At 39.4% G+C, this 14,733-nt stretch overlaps 1 protein-coding gene across 11 annotated transcripts in view; it reads right to left on the bottom strand.

Annotated features, from left to right (window-relative positions):
* PAN3 (poly(A) specific ribonuclease subunit PAN3) overlaps positions 1-14,733 on the bottom strand; it is a 127,651-nt gene that overhangs the window by 61,750 nt on the left and 51,168 nt on the right. For 9 of the 11 annotated variants that reach the window (XR_006277639.1, XM_038387852.2, XM_038387855.2 and 6 more), the window contains one exon: positions 6,994-7,155. The exons of the other annotated variants lie outside the window; for them this stretch is intronic. Coding sequence is in view for 8 of the 9 variants with exons in the window: in XM_038387852.2 (XP_038243780.1) it covers positions 6,994-7,155 (162 nt within the window). In the remaining variant the exon portion in view is untranslated. The remainder of the gene's footprint in view (positions 1-6,993; positions 7,156-14,733) is intronic. 11 annotated transcript variants of the gene reach the window in all.

The raw sequence follows: 14,733 nt of genomic DNA, 5'->3' as shown, positions 1-14,733 counted from the left end.
GTAGAGGGTGCAGGATCAGCAATTCAACATATTTGACATGAAAATATCTAACACACAATACAGAAACTCACAAAGTCATTTTTACAGTTTTCAGAGTGGAACTTTACCAAGTTTTCTGACAGAAGTTTGATTAAATAACATCCTTTAGATTGTGAATAACCAACGTGTATTTGGCGATAACATGTTCAGAAAGAAAGAGGTATTTCCTAACCACATTTCTGAGATACTTTTTGAAAAATTTTAATAGGTTCTGAATTTCCTATAAGAGTTGTGTAAGCAGAGGCACACAGAGCTCATGTTCAGCTACCAGCACATTAAGAAACCTGTTGAGAGAGGGGGGAGCTCTTTACTGCTAGCTTCTCTCTTGCAAGTTTAAAGTTTTTAAATTTAGAAATAGTAGCACAAGGAATTTTACCAGCTTCTAAACACCTAGTTTTTTTTGATAATCATTAAAAAATAAAACAAAGCCTATAATCAGAAGAGAGGACAATGTTGTAAAGAAGAAGATAATTAAAGATGCTACCTTGCATCCCCAAGATTAAGGCAGTGGTTTGCAAAGCATATTAAACAAACTCAAAAATTGGGGCTAAAATTGTTAGTCAGAGTAAGAGTAACCTAGAAGCAAGAAAGAGCAGTGTGACAATGCAATTTCCTACAGATCCTTGGGAAACCTTACTGAATTAATTTCAAGTATATTTGGGGTCCATTGTTTTAAACAAAGGGTTTATGTAGGACTGTGTTCTACTCCCAGGGGGAGGGCTACCACAGCTCCCCCAGGAACTAAAATCAGTGGATGCTGATTAAGGCAAACCAGTCAGGTTGTAGCCCTACCTCAGAGAGGTATCACCTCTGGGGCTGCTCACATATTAGGTCAAACTGGATTCTCCACAAACCAACAGACAAAGGAAGGCCTTTTGGATAAAACAGCTTTATTTTAAACTACCCCAGGGCCTTCTTTCTGATCCAGCAAACAGATAGGACCGGCTGTCCAAGAAGGAGTCACAAATCCTTGCAAAAAAGTGTTAGAAGGACTGACACCTACCAGACCCTTGTGCTTGAGTTGGGGGTAAGCTTTTTAGCATGTGTGTAGCTTCTTTTCTTGTTTTCAGTATATTTTCTCTCTTATGCTTTCACCTTAAGAATAAATGTGCTTGCTTCAGAGATTCTAAGGCCAAAAGGGAACACTGATCATCTAGTTTGTCCTCCTGTATAGTACAGGCCATAGGACTACTCCAGAATAATTCCTAAAAAAGCATCCTATCTTTTAGAATAAATAAATAAATAAATAAATAATTCTTTTAGAAAAGCATCCAATCTTGATTTAAAATATTGCCAGTGATGGAGAAGCCACCATGACCTTTCATAAGTTATTCCAGCCGTTAATTACTCACTGTTAAAAATGTATGCCTATTTCTAGTCTGAATTTGTCTAGCTTCAACTTCCAGCCACTGGGTTCTATTATACCTTTCTCTGCTAGATGGAAGAGCCCATTATTAAATATTTGTTTTCCATGCAGATACCTACAGACTGTAAATCAAGTCATCCCTTCTCTTTGTTAAACGAAAGAGATTGAGCTCTTTCAGTCTATCATTATAAGGCATGTTTTCTAATCCTTTACTCATTATCATGTCTCTTCTCTGAACTTCCTCCAGTTTCTCAACATCCTTCTTCAATTCTGGGCACCAGAACTGGACACAGTACTAAACTAGCAGTTGCACCAGTACTGAAAAGAGGTAAAATAACGTCTCTTCTCCTACTCAAGATTCTACTGTTTATATCATAGGATCACATTAGCTCTTTCAGCCACAGTCTCACACTGGGAGCTCATTTTCAGCTACTTATCCACCTCCACCACCAAATCTTTTTCAGAGTAACTACTTCCCAGGATATAGTCCCCCACTTCATAAGCAAGGCCTATATTCTTTGTTCCTAGATGTATACTTTTACATTTAGCTGTATTAAAACACATTTGCTTATGCCCAGATTACCAAGCAATCCAGATCGCTCTGAAACAATGAACTCTTCCTCATTATTTACCATTCCACCAATTTTGTGTAATCAGCAAATATTATCAGTGATGATTTTGTGTTTTCTTCCAGGCATTGATAAAAGTATTAAATAGTGTATGGCCAAGAACCAGTCCCTGAAAAGATCCCCTGGGTCAGGAGGAAAACAGAAGCAAGTCTCTGCACAGGAGAGGTGATAGCTCCGGAGCCAGGAGCCTACAGTGGATGCCCTTAATGGACCAGGGAGGAGGGGAACGCAGGGGTAGAGGGCATGCAGATGCAGTTGCCCTGAACCGTGACAGGAAGGTTGAAGAAAAGATATACAAAGCCATTTACTGAATATATTTGGAGAACCTAACAGACTCAGACTTTAAGGCCTGAAGGGACCATTATGATCATCTACAGGGGATGTCTGCTGCTCAAAGAGTATGGATAAAGTAATGGAACAGTGTGACTTTAAAAAAAAAAAACCCATGAAGTACTGGCTGTAGTTCTGAAATTTCAATCAAGCACTAAAAGTAAGCCAACACCACCATTTAAGTGACTTGTCCAATAGGTGGCAGAGCAGAAAACTGAATCCAGAGCTCCTGGCCAATGTCTTATCTTCAAGACCATTCTTCTCATATTGTCCATCCCCCTGCTAGTGCAGAATAGTTCCCAACTGTGTATTTTCTAATGCTTTATTCTGACTAGTTGTAAAATAGTTCAGACAATAAATGAAGATTTTGTGTGTGCCACATTTTCTATGACAAAGGCCAGTTTCAAAAGTGGGGACATAGAAACAGTGTTCAACAGAAACTTAACTGAATGTAAAATGTACATGTATGTTGTCGTTAATGAACACTGTAGACTTCCCCCCTAGCAGACTGATAAATATAGCATGGTGGGGTGTGAATATGAGAACATTCTTGTGCTACCACCTCACTTTCTGCACCAAGAAGTCAGTTACAGCTTACTGCACCAGGCCAGAAGAGAGACAACGTTTAATTTAAATCAAATCTGTTGCAGCAGGTAGTAAAAAACTACATTGTTCAAAAGGAATACTTTGACAAATTTGTCTCCTGTATGCATAGTAAAAACAGCTGTAGAAATATGGGTCATGCCTTTAAAAGGCTGTGGCTGGTATACTGCATGGCTATATTAGCTCCATGCACAAATCCTATAGATCAAAGTAGAAATAAATTCCATGTTTCAGAAGTATGCGGTCGAATGTACTTACCATGTTAAAAACCTGAAGTAAAGCCTTTTTGTCTTTTTTTATTATTACTACTACCACCACCACTACTACTACCCACCACCTCCAAATTCATGCTGTTCTGACATCCCAAATTGAATAATCCATTACACTGTACCCATGCTATTTGGGACATTATTTCCCTTTATGGCACGCTTTTCAAAATGGTTTTTATACTCCAAGTAATCTTTAAAAACAGACAACTGTACCCAATAATGAACCTCACTTACTCAAGTCCCTATGCAGGTGCTTGCTATTCCATTTGAGTTTTTTTGATAACTATGGTATCTGAGAATTAAACACTCTGGAACATCAGAGCAGCCAGCCTGAGACTGGAGGTTGCTAGGGATGTTAAAAACAAACCTCTCTCCCCACCACCCATTTGTGCAGAATGCCTGTTTAGGTTGTTTAATATAAAGAATCAACACATCTCTCCTAAATTAAATGAACTCTACCCATTTCTTCTGCAGATCACTCTTACCATGAATTATAGTATTGCTCCTCCCCCCAAAAAAACAGTTACAGGTATGTTCAGCTGTATGTTTAAACTGAACCTTTTCTTACCATTTTACACAGTATTTCATATTACTGCATGTGTATTGTGTGATCATGTAATACACCCTACTTTCTACATACACACAAGGGACAGAACTGAAGTAGCCATGGATGTTTTGTAACTGAGGGTAGAATTTAGTCCTGAAAAGGAATTTAGTATTCTTTTGAAGCACAAAATTGAATAGAATCCAACTCACTTTCTGCACAACAGTGTTGACTGTGAATGCTTACAGCTGTAAGTAGCAGCATAAGCTTACTGCCACTAACATAAAATTGATCTGACCCTTGTGTATTCATGACCATATTAGGTAGTTTCTGTCCTCTTTCAGCTGCTTTTCTGGCCATAGCAACATATTAAAGATAGCACTTATGTTGCTCCTTTCAAATAAATTTAATCCTGTTTCCACAATCCGAATCAGGTATTTCAATGGCTGTACATTCAAATGAGTATGTAAATTTTAAGAATACCAAAATGAAAAGTTATTGGAATGTTAAGCTGGAATCCTGGTTTGTATTAGTTAAGGATCTTTAACAGCTAAGAAAAACCTGCAAATAAACCCCTATGTCCATCCGAATGTACAAGTCACCTTAACTGTATATTATATTTTCATAAATTATATTAGCAATTATGACTTGAGGTTGAGTTCTTCCAGGGAGTTAAGAGGCTAAAATAAGAACTTTAGCTTCAGCATAGGCTTTCAACACCTCCAGTAACCATTAAATGCCCTCCCTAGTCACGACTGTTTAATCATCCTACACTCTTTTCAGACCAGAAAAGCTATTTCTAAACTACATATCTTCAAAATGTTGGTAAGGCACCAACCTTATTTGTGGATTATGGACATGCTGAATTAGGACACAGTCAACTTGAAATCTCAGTTTCAACATGTTAATTTAAAGGTAATTTCAGGTACCAAACTTGCCCAATTACTATTGCCTATTTGTGATTTAACAGTTAGTTTCTATTTTTTTAAGAATAATTTTCTCTTCCCCCCCCTTGTGTGAAAACAGAAAAAAGTTTAATATCGGTACTTTCAAAGTCACCCTCACAAAAACCCACTAGAGCTTCAACATACATAAGAAACAACCTTGTTATAGAATTCAACCAAAGCTGAAATTCAGCTTTTCATTCTCCACCTAGAAGGCCCTACACAATTTTGCTCTCACCTACAGTCTCTGCTCATCTCTGCATTTTTCTCTTTCCTTCCCTATGCTTTTCACCATACAACTCCTTTTGTCTCATCTTCCTGCTCTGATTCATGTATTCTGCCCTCTACACCTGGAATAGTCTTCCCTTCCTCATCTACAAAGAGTGCTCTCGCTCTCTCAAAGAAAGTGTCTTCAAGCAGGAAAGCACATTGTAGAATACACAGCCTCACTTCTTATGTGCCACATTAATAACTGACTGTTGCACTGGCCCTGGCTATGTGCAGTAAGGCACTTGGATTTATGGGATACTGTTCCTCTGCCCTCCCAAGCTCTTTGCCCCACACTGCAGTCCCAGCCTATTGCCAATTTAAACTCAAAGACCTGGGGGCACTACTAGGACCAAAGAACCTCACTCCTTTAAAATTCAGGAGGGAAAAACTTAGGAGAGAAGGGTGGCAAGGAGGAGGCCTGAATATTTAGGTTTCTAGTCCACTGCCTCCCCCATAGCATTTCTAGCTTTCTTACTCTAGAGCTGATCAAATGGACCAGATGAAAATCCCAAACTAAATTACAATGGAAAAGGAGAAGAGGTGGCAATTGCAGGAGCAGGAGGAAGAAAGAGTGGGGAAACTCCTTCCTTGCCGTTCCCTGTTGAGTTTGGAGATGGGAATTCTGCCATTCCCCCTCTTCCTCTCACCTAGCAGGTGGCCCCAGTGAATTATGTGAGGTTTGTGCCCCTACCAGTCACAACACAGAGTGATATATTGAACAAAAGCCTGAGAGCTTCAGAGTTCTAATTCCAGCTCTACCATTGATTCACTACATGCCTTAAGCAAGTCATTTAACCTTTATCTTTCTAACTCAAATAGGAAAATAATACCTCAACACCGCTGTGAGGTAGAAGACTGTTCTCAGAGCAAACATTAATCGCAAGTGTTACAGAAGTTCTAAGCAATAAGAATTATACCTAAGGTTACCACCTCTGAAACACAAAAAAATGGCACCCCTCCCCCTCCACAACCACAAGGCAACTCAGTAACACTCGCCTCTTCAAGAGCAACTTGAGTATCTAGCGAGATAACACACAGATAAGATTGATAACATCATTTTCTTACTTAAACTGTGTAAGTGGGAACACTGCAACATCTTTAGCTGGACAGAAACTTTTAACGTTAGATATCCTAGTGTATTGTGATAATAATGGAAACCTTTAGTCCTACATTAAAAAAAACCTGTCAGATTAAATTATTTTACTGGCTAATCCATAAAAAAAAAGCCAGGCTGGCCAAATACCAACCAGGTGGTAACTCTAGTTGCAACAAAATAGTTAAGGTTAATATGACAATTCTATTCTAAGTACCTCTTTTCAGTTATAACTTTATCAAGTTTATACAAGTCTTTAGTTCAAATGCCCATTGAAATGAATTCTTTCCAGACAAGAATAATCATAACCTTCAACACTGCACAATCTCTCTTCTCTTAAAAACTGAGTTGATGGTAATTCGGGGGGGGGGGGGGGAGAGGAACTATTAATACAATGTTGAATTTGACAATTTAAATGCACAAGACAGCCAGGAAATTTAGAAGGTTCAAATAGCAAAGTTAAATTGTGAAGTTTTCTGACTTTTGTGCATTTAACTTTTCTACTTTAATATTAAAGGCAAAAAAGCCTACAATATTAGACGTTTTTGATGGATATAACTAAACTTTTTCCATCAGAAACGTACCTCACTCAGGAATGTAAAGTATGGTGTCTTATTTTTAATAGGTTAGAAAGAATGCAAGTCTGTTATCTCCTCCACAAATTAGAACAGTAAACAAAAAACAAACAAAACCAAACAAAACAAAACCAAACCTCTGAATGGGAGTGGGGGGACACAATAAAATGCCAGAAAGCACTTGTCCTGGTGGCTACTACACTTATTTTATTGTTTGAGCTTCTGGCCCAATTTCAACCCCTGCTTTGAGTAACTGCTTCTAACATTTTTTTGAAAATGTAAAATAAAGCATCCGAAATACTGAAAAGTGACTAGTAAAAAGTAATTTTACCTGAAAATTGTTTTCTGTGACTCTGTTCCACCAAACCATATTGATGGGTACTCCTGTTTTACACCTGTCAGCCAGACAGCCAATAGCGTTCTTTGATTTTCGTGCCTTTGATCCCACCGGAACTATCCTCTCCTCCAGCATCCCCAGTCGATACTTCCTTGGCTACGAAAAAGAAGGAGAGAAACCAGGCCACTCCTAACATCCCTCAGTCTAGAACTAAGCTAAAATAGGTAGAACATCTCAGGATGATCTCTGGATTGGTGGAATAGGAAACAATTTGCAAGTAAAATTTATCTGAGACTGTTTCCCTTCAATCCCGACTATGAGGCTCTAACTAACAATGCCTTGGAAAGGAAAACAAAACTAAGGCACAGGTAGAGTATTTGTAAGCAAACCATTGCAACAGAAGTCAGCCACTGAAGTCTGTGCATACAGTTTGGTGAATTTCATAAAAATGAAAAATTATGTTTTGCAAAACTCTTCCATTGACACTTCCCTATTTTTATCCCACAAAGCAGACACTGTTGTGGCAGAACAAGGGCAGAGGTTTTAGAGAGACCCATGGTACCTTCCAACCTATATTCCTCTCTAGCACATACCTTCAACCACATCATGATACTGAACTCTGACGCTTTCCTTGGGAAGGGTCAAGGCATCCATCAATCAACAGGAAATCAGCTTAATGAAAAAACATTCAAAGGCAAAACAAATATTTACGTTCAAGGCTGCCACAGAGAGAAAGAGAAAGAAAGGGGCCTTAAAGGAAATTTCAAAACATAAGATAGTTTTGAAGCCATTTACAACAGATCTCATGGAACTAGACAAAAAGGTCTTCCATCTGTCCAAATTAATATTCAGAAGACTAATTCCAACTACCTTTCTAGATGAAGACAGACATGAAATACAATAATGGAAGAGTACGTGAAATGGACTCCAGTCACCCAAGAAAGAAAACCCACACTTAAAAAAGCAAACATGGAAAAGGTGGTTGTGATTCAACAATAGAGACAACCCTAGTGCCCTGATTATGAAAACTGGTAGATGGACTTTAAAGCATTTCATTTAATTTTTATGAAAAGAGCACTGGAAACTGAAATCCTTTACCCAAAAAAACAGGCAAAGCACAAGGGCACTGCAAACTTCCCCATGATGTCATATCAATGTATCCTAACCTAGAGAGCAAATACCAGCAGAGACACAGTTCAGAGTTTAGACTTACTTAGAACATAGCTTCTTTACTGCTACTACCAATCAGTTGGGGACTAAAATTTCCACACTGAGTACGGGTCTTAATGCGGCTGCTTGGTCACTAGGATCTGGATTGAGACCACCAATTACTTAAATCTCACACTGGTCACTGAACAGTTCTAAAACAGCTTTCAGAAGACTTCTAGTTTGGGTAATAGGTTATTGCCTGAATGTGAAGAATGTTAGAAGTCTAGGATTTTGATAAGAACCTGCTTTAAACTTCCAAAATGATCAAAGGATGTTCTGCTATGGTAAAGTCCTCATGACAATGAAAGAGAGGGAAAGAGCAGCTAATCTATTTTAGAGTATTTTGCCCACACAGAATGAAGAATGTAAACTTTTCAATAGTCTCCTCTCTAAAGCAGGCTTGTAGCAAGAGTCATTCTGCATTAAAATACCCAAATTGTTCTGAATACTTGTTACACAAAGAAATATGAAACTGTCTGGAATCAGACCAGCATGTCTGTTATACATGGTCCCATGTAATAACTCCACAGACAGGAGATACAGCACAGATATGGATCAACTCTCCTGGGTTCCCTTTGTTACTTCCTTCTATACTTGTAATATGAACTCTTAAAACCCATGGAGAGAGTTTATCCTTATTCATAAAGTCTTCCTTTTGGGGTATCTACTGAATAGATATCAACTGGCAAATGTAGGGAGGTTTTACTGTGATCCTGTATAGAGGGAGATAAACTAAAAACTTACTCACCTTCATGCAGAAACCTACATAACTAGCCTCTCTAGGAAACTGAATGGCTTGTAACTGGACATGCATGGTAAAGATTGTTCCTTACTAGACAAAATGAGAACTTCATTGGAGGAGATTCCCCGTTCATGCAAAGCCACCAACACTGTAAGATGAGTCTAACAGACTATCACAGAAGGCTGCAAAAGGAGCCTCTGTTTATGGGGGGGATCTGTTTATGGGGGGGTTCACTGACAACCTATGAGTCAAACTTTTAGCCAGTCTAAATGCCTACAGAATTCAATTGGCTTTTTGCTTGAATAATAATTCCAGGATTTGGCGTCCTCACATTCTTGCTTCTGAGAAAAATAGTTCAAGTTAACTAAGAATAGAAGATGAAGGATCCCAACTTTGACCTTCAAGTTATAAAGCTGCTTAAAGATCAAGTTATTTGAATCCTTGACGTACAAAAGGAGAGTAAGTGGCTTCTGCAATGTCTCTAAATGGAAATATATAAATTGTGTGATGACAGGACAACAGTCTCCCCACATTTTGAGTATGAATGCACTACAGTAATGCTAATGATCAGTTGTCCATTTGGGAGACTGGAAAGAGCAACATGTCTGAATTTCTGGTAAGGCATACTCAATACAGGATCTTTTGGGTGAGATAAAATATGTCTTTTCTCTGCATAAATATTGAAAATTTTACTGTATTTTTCATGTCTCAATGTCCTTGACCAAACTAGCACCTCAGCCTTCACTGCTATATCAAGTACTATGTCCCAACCATTCACTCTCCTCAGTGTTGAAGCTCACATATATTTATGAAAGGCTTATGAATCCTTAAACGAAAAGTGATCTATAAATATAAATATTTTGAAAAGGAAAACTAAAACAAAAAAAGAGAAACTGAGCCAAGCAGTTAAACCAGAGGGAGGCTGTTTCCTTTACAACTAGATTCAGATTCCAGAGCAGTACACTGAAACTGAATCCAGGTTTTATGAGGGGTCACAACCAAATACACACACACCCCCCCCCCCAGTTGTAGGCTACAAGCAATACAGAATCCAGTCTAGACTGACAAGATCCCCCTAATTCATAGCTTTCCTAACAAGACTTAGGAATTAAAAGACATCTGCATGTAATAAAACTTAGATCTGGCACTAGAGGTAAGATTTTCAAAAGCGCCCAAGTGACTTAACAGCCTATATCGGGGGTTCTCAAACTGGGGGTTGGGATCCCTCAGGGGGTCACGAGGTTATTATATGAGGAGTTGCAAGCTGTCAGCCTCCACCCCAAACCCTGCTTTGCATCCAGCATTTATAATAGTATATATATCTATATACACACACACACACACACACACACACACACACACACACGTATATAAAAAAAGTGTTTTTAATTTATAAGGAAGGTTGCACTCGGAGGCTTGCTATGTGAAAGGGATCACCAATACAAAAGTTTGAGAACCACCAGCCTATATCCAATTTTTAAAACTGACTTAGAGCTTGTCTACATGGCTAGTTACTGCATGGCAAGCCAGGGTCTGAATCTACAACGAACCAGCTTGCTGTGCAATAATTCACCATATAGGCACTTCAACAGCACAGTAGAAATCCTGGACCATGGACTAGCCCTTAGACATTCACTGCAGTTTAGCAGTGTCCACAGAGTCAGCATGCAGCAAGATGATGTGTGGTAAATTCACTCTGGCTTGCCACGCCATACAGACATGCCTGAGTACTCAAAATTTTTTTTACCCAAGAACCCAAACTTCTGCAATGTAAGACATAAAAGCCCTGTCAACATTTTAATAAGACGACTGGATATAAGTTTTGAGTAACTCACATCTAAATAGTCCAAGTTCACCCTCAAACTATTCCATCAATGAAAGCACATCCAGGTCAGGATGTACAGCTGAGTCTACAGGAAACTGGAAGAAAGGAATTTCTGTAGAGAGAGCTGGTAAGGTTAGTAAATCTACTGAGTAGTCAGGACAGGAAAACCAAGATAGCCATATTCTTGCTCTCTGTAATTTTTTTTTTTTTTGTTACCACAGGTAGAGGATTATTCCTTGGATCGAAGGCAAGGACAAAGCAGTCACTCATTAAGCTTCTAGGAAAACAAGGCTACTTGATAATGTCTTCTCTGAAGCTATGACATCCTATGAAGTATGATTTAACCTGCCCAATAAAGCTCAAGAGCTGCTTGATGCAAGGGCAATTCCCTTGGATGAATATAAATATGACTGTCTGAAAGAAAGACTCCATCAGGTAAAGAACTGCTCAGCAACAGACTTTTTGCAAACTTTGACATCTGTATAATGTCTGTACATTTTAGGAAGGCAACTAACATTTAAATACTGACTTGGTAAACAACTTTGAGAAGCATCAGAGAGTTCTGACTAAGGAATGTCTTCACACCAAAACACTCTGACAGATGAGCAATCTTGAATCACCATGTGCTCTAGAAATGTTTCCTGATGCCAGCCTGTTACTTGCTCCCCATTCATCCAATATAGAGTTCCAGAGAACTCTAGCAAGTCTATTAACTTGTCCATCTTATTCTACTAGATGGACTACTTGTGGTATTTGAAACCTGTAGGATACAACATGAAGTTTGTTTAGATTTATCCCTGTGAGACAAAGAAAAAAACTTCACGAAGACCCAACAAGATGCAAGGCTTTCCTGTTCGAGTAACTTTCATTCAACGATAGAATCTGCACTATCTGCATTATCTTCAAGCCTGACATTTTCACTGTTGCCTGCAGGATTTTAACTTTGGGAATTAAGCCACCATATTCCATACGAGTACTTGTGGCACCTTAGAGACTAAAATTTATTTGGACAGAAGCTTTCATGGGCTAAAACCCACTTCGTCGGATGCATGCAGTGGAAAATACAGTAGGAAGATACACACACACACACACTGAAAAAATGGATGTTGCCAAACCAACTGTAATGAGACTAATCAATTAAGGTGGGCTATTATCAGGATGGCCCATTTCAAACAGCTGACAAGAAGATGTGAGTAACAGTAGGTAAAAAATTAGCATGGGGAAGTAGTCTTTACTTTGTGTAATGACTCATCCACTCCCAGTCTTTATTCAAGCCCAATTTAATGGTGTTTGCAAATTAATTCCACTTCTGCAGTTGCTCGGAGTCTGTTTTTGAAGTTTTTTGTTGGAGAATTGCGACTTTTAGGTCTGAAATTGAGTGACCAGGGAGGTTGAAGTGTTCTCCGACTGGTTTTTGAATGTTATAATTCTTGAAGTTTGATTTGTGTCCATGTATTCTTTTGTGTAGAGTTTGGTCAATGTACATGGCAGAGGGGCATTGCTGGCACATGATGATATACATGATTTTGGTAGATGTGCAGGTGAACAAACCTCTGATGGTGTGGCTGATGTGATTAGGCCCTATGATGGTGTCCCCTGAATAGATATGTGGACACAGTTGGCAACGGGCTTTGTTGCAAGGATAGGTTCCTGGGTTACTGTTTTTGTTGTGTGGTGTGTGGCTGTTGGTGAGTATTTGCTTCAGGTTGGGGGGGGGGGGGCGGCTGTCTGTAAGCGAGGACTGGCCTGTCTCGCAAGGTATGTGAGTGAGGGATCAATTGTCCTTCAGGATAGGTTGTAGATCCTTGATGATGCGCTGGAGAGGTTTTAGTTTGGGGCTGAAGGTGATGGCTAGTAGCGTTCTGTTACTTTATTTGTTGGGCCTGTCTGGAGTAGGTGACTTCTGGGTATTCTTCTGGCTCTGTCAATCTGTTTCTTCACTTCAGCAGGTGGGTATTGTAGTTGTAAGAACACTTGATAGAGATTTTGTAGGTGTTTGTCTCTGTCTGAGGGATTGGACCAAATGTGGTTGTATCATAGAGCTTGGCTGTACACAATGGATGGTGTGATGTGGTCTGGATGAAAGCTGGAGGCATGTAGGTAAGTATAGCGGTCAGTAGGTTTCCGGTATAGGGTGGTGTTTATGTGACCATCGCTTATTAGCACTGTAGTGTCCAGGAAGTGGATCTTTTGTGTGGGCTGGTCCAGGCTAAGGTTGACAGTGGGATGGAAATTGTTGAAATCATGGTGGAATTTCTCAAGGGCTTCTTTTCCTTGGGTCCAGATGATGATGATGATGTCATCAACAGAGCGGAAGTAGAGTAGAGGCGTTAGAGTCAAGAGCTGAGGAAGCCTTGTTCTAGGTCCACCATAAAAATGTTGGCATACTGTGAGGTCATGCGGGTACCCATCGCAGTGCCGCTGACTTATGCCAAAATAAATTTGTTAGTTTCTAAGGTGCCACAAGTACTCCTCATTTTTTTTTTGCCGATACAGACTAACATGGCTACCACTGTGAAACATATTCCATAGGTAATTTTGGAAAATCTAAGCGTAACATTTATTTGTGTGTGGAAAGAATTTACTCATTTTCTGAAAGCATTTATTATACCTTTGATGAGCACACAGCATTTTAGAGATGTAATACACTTCCTGTTCCAAAGATCTTACAATCTAATTCAGTCAGAGAAACATTTGATTATGGTGGGTAGAGAAGATGCAGTACACAACAGTTATCAGTGGGTAGAGAATACAGATTTTGGGACAGCAGTGTATTTCAAGGAAAGTAGTTCAAATATGTATTTCTGTTTTACATAGTTACTTTTGAAGGATTATTTTTATACATACACTAGAATAGGAACAGATCATGCCTCGGCAGAGATTAGTGGTGGAGAGCTACCAAAGAAGAATTGAAGATACTGAGCCATGCTGTTAGTTTACTGGGACAGAACTAGCTTTTCCTGTGTTGCCTCCTAAAAACTGACCATTAAACACAAGGTGAAAACCCATAACCTGCTAGAGTACACAAAAGCGCTCTGAACAACTCATTATCCCACAATCCATAAAACACCTCCTTCCTCCTCTCTTCAGGACAGCCATAACCACTATGTTATTTTCATTCAGTAAATCATGTGTTATCTGGACTAGAAGCACACACTTCAAATGAACATTACCAGTAACTAATATGTTCCACATGGAGCTATAATTGAACACTACTTAGTAGCAGAGTTGCTAATAGAATGCACCATCCTTTGTCCTGCGTGCCAACTATTAGGGGGATGTCTTCTCTAGCAGAGGCGTGCAAAGGCGAAGGCTCAGACAGTTCCAGAGGATCAGACCTGGTACCATAAAGGTGCCTCAGGCCCCCCCCCCCCCTTTTTTTTTTTTTTTTAAATTTCTCACTCTTTTCTTCTGTCATGGCACCCTAGCCTTTTCTATTACTGCTTCCTTCACTTGTTCTCAACTGACCTTATATCTGCATTCCTGAGCTCTGGCTTAGTTTCACCTGATATAGCCCTGAGTTTCACAGACATATGACCTTTGATCTGATTTCTCAGAACTTCACAGAAATATTAGCTAGACCTTTCACACTCTCAGTCATTCCAATGCTAGCAATTCATTCACGAAGAGCTTGGTGGGTAAATTCTTATGGTCAAAAGTGATTTCCACTATGAATACCTAGAAGCACAAAAATGGTGCTCAAAAGTGCAAGCTGCAGTAGGCCTGTGAAAAAGATCAGAAAAGTGCAAGTGGTCTACATAGTTTCTTGAAAAGTAAGAAGTTTGGCCATGTTCCTGGTGAACAATCATTGGATGTTTCTGCTACTTGCACTTCTGGACCTTCCTTAGCTAGCGAGGATGTTGATTTGGATTTCTCAGGTTCATTGAGTGCTGGAGCATCTGATTCTGGCATAGAGCCTGGCATTGAATAGTTGAGCCCTAGAATTTGAGTCTGGGAC

Source organism: Dermochelys coriacea, chromosome 1 (genome assembly GCF_009764565.3).
Source record: "Dermochelys coriacea isolate rDerCor1 chromosome 1, rDerCor1.pri.v4, whole genome shotgun sequence".
Classification (NCBI taxonomy): domain Eukaryota; kingdom Metazoa; phylum Chordata; order Testudines; family Dermochelyidae; genus Dermochelys; species Dermochelys coriacea.
The sequence above is the reverse complement of the archived record's forward strand: the minus strand, read 5'-3'. Positions and strand labels throughout refer to the sequence as shown.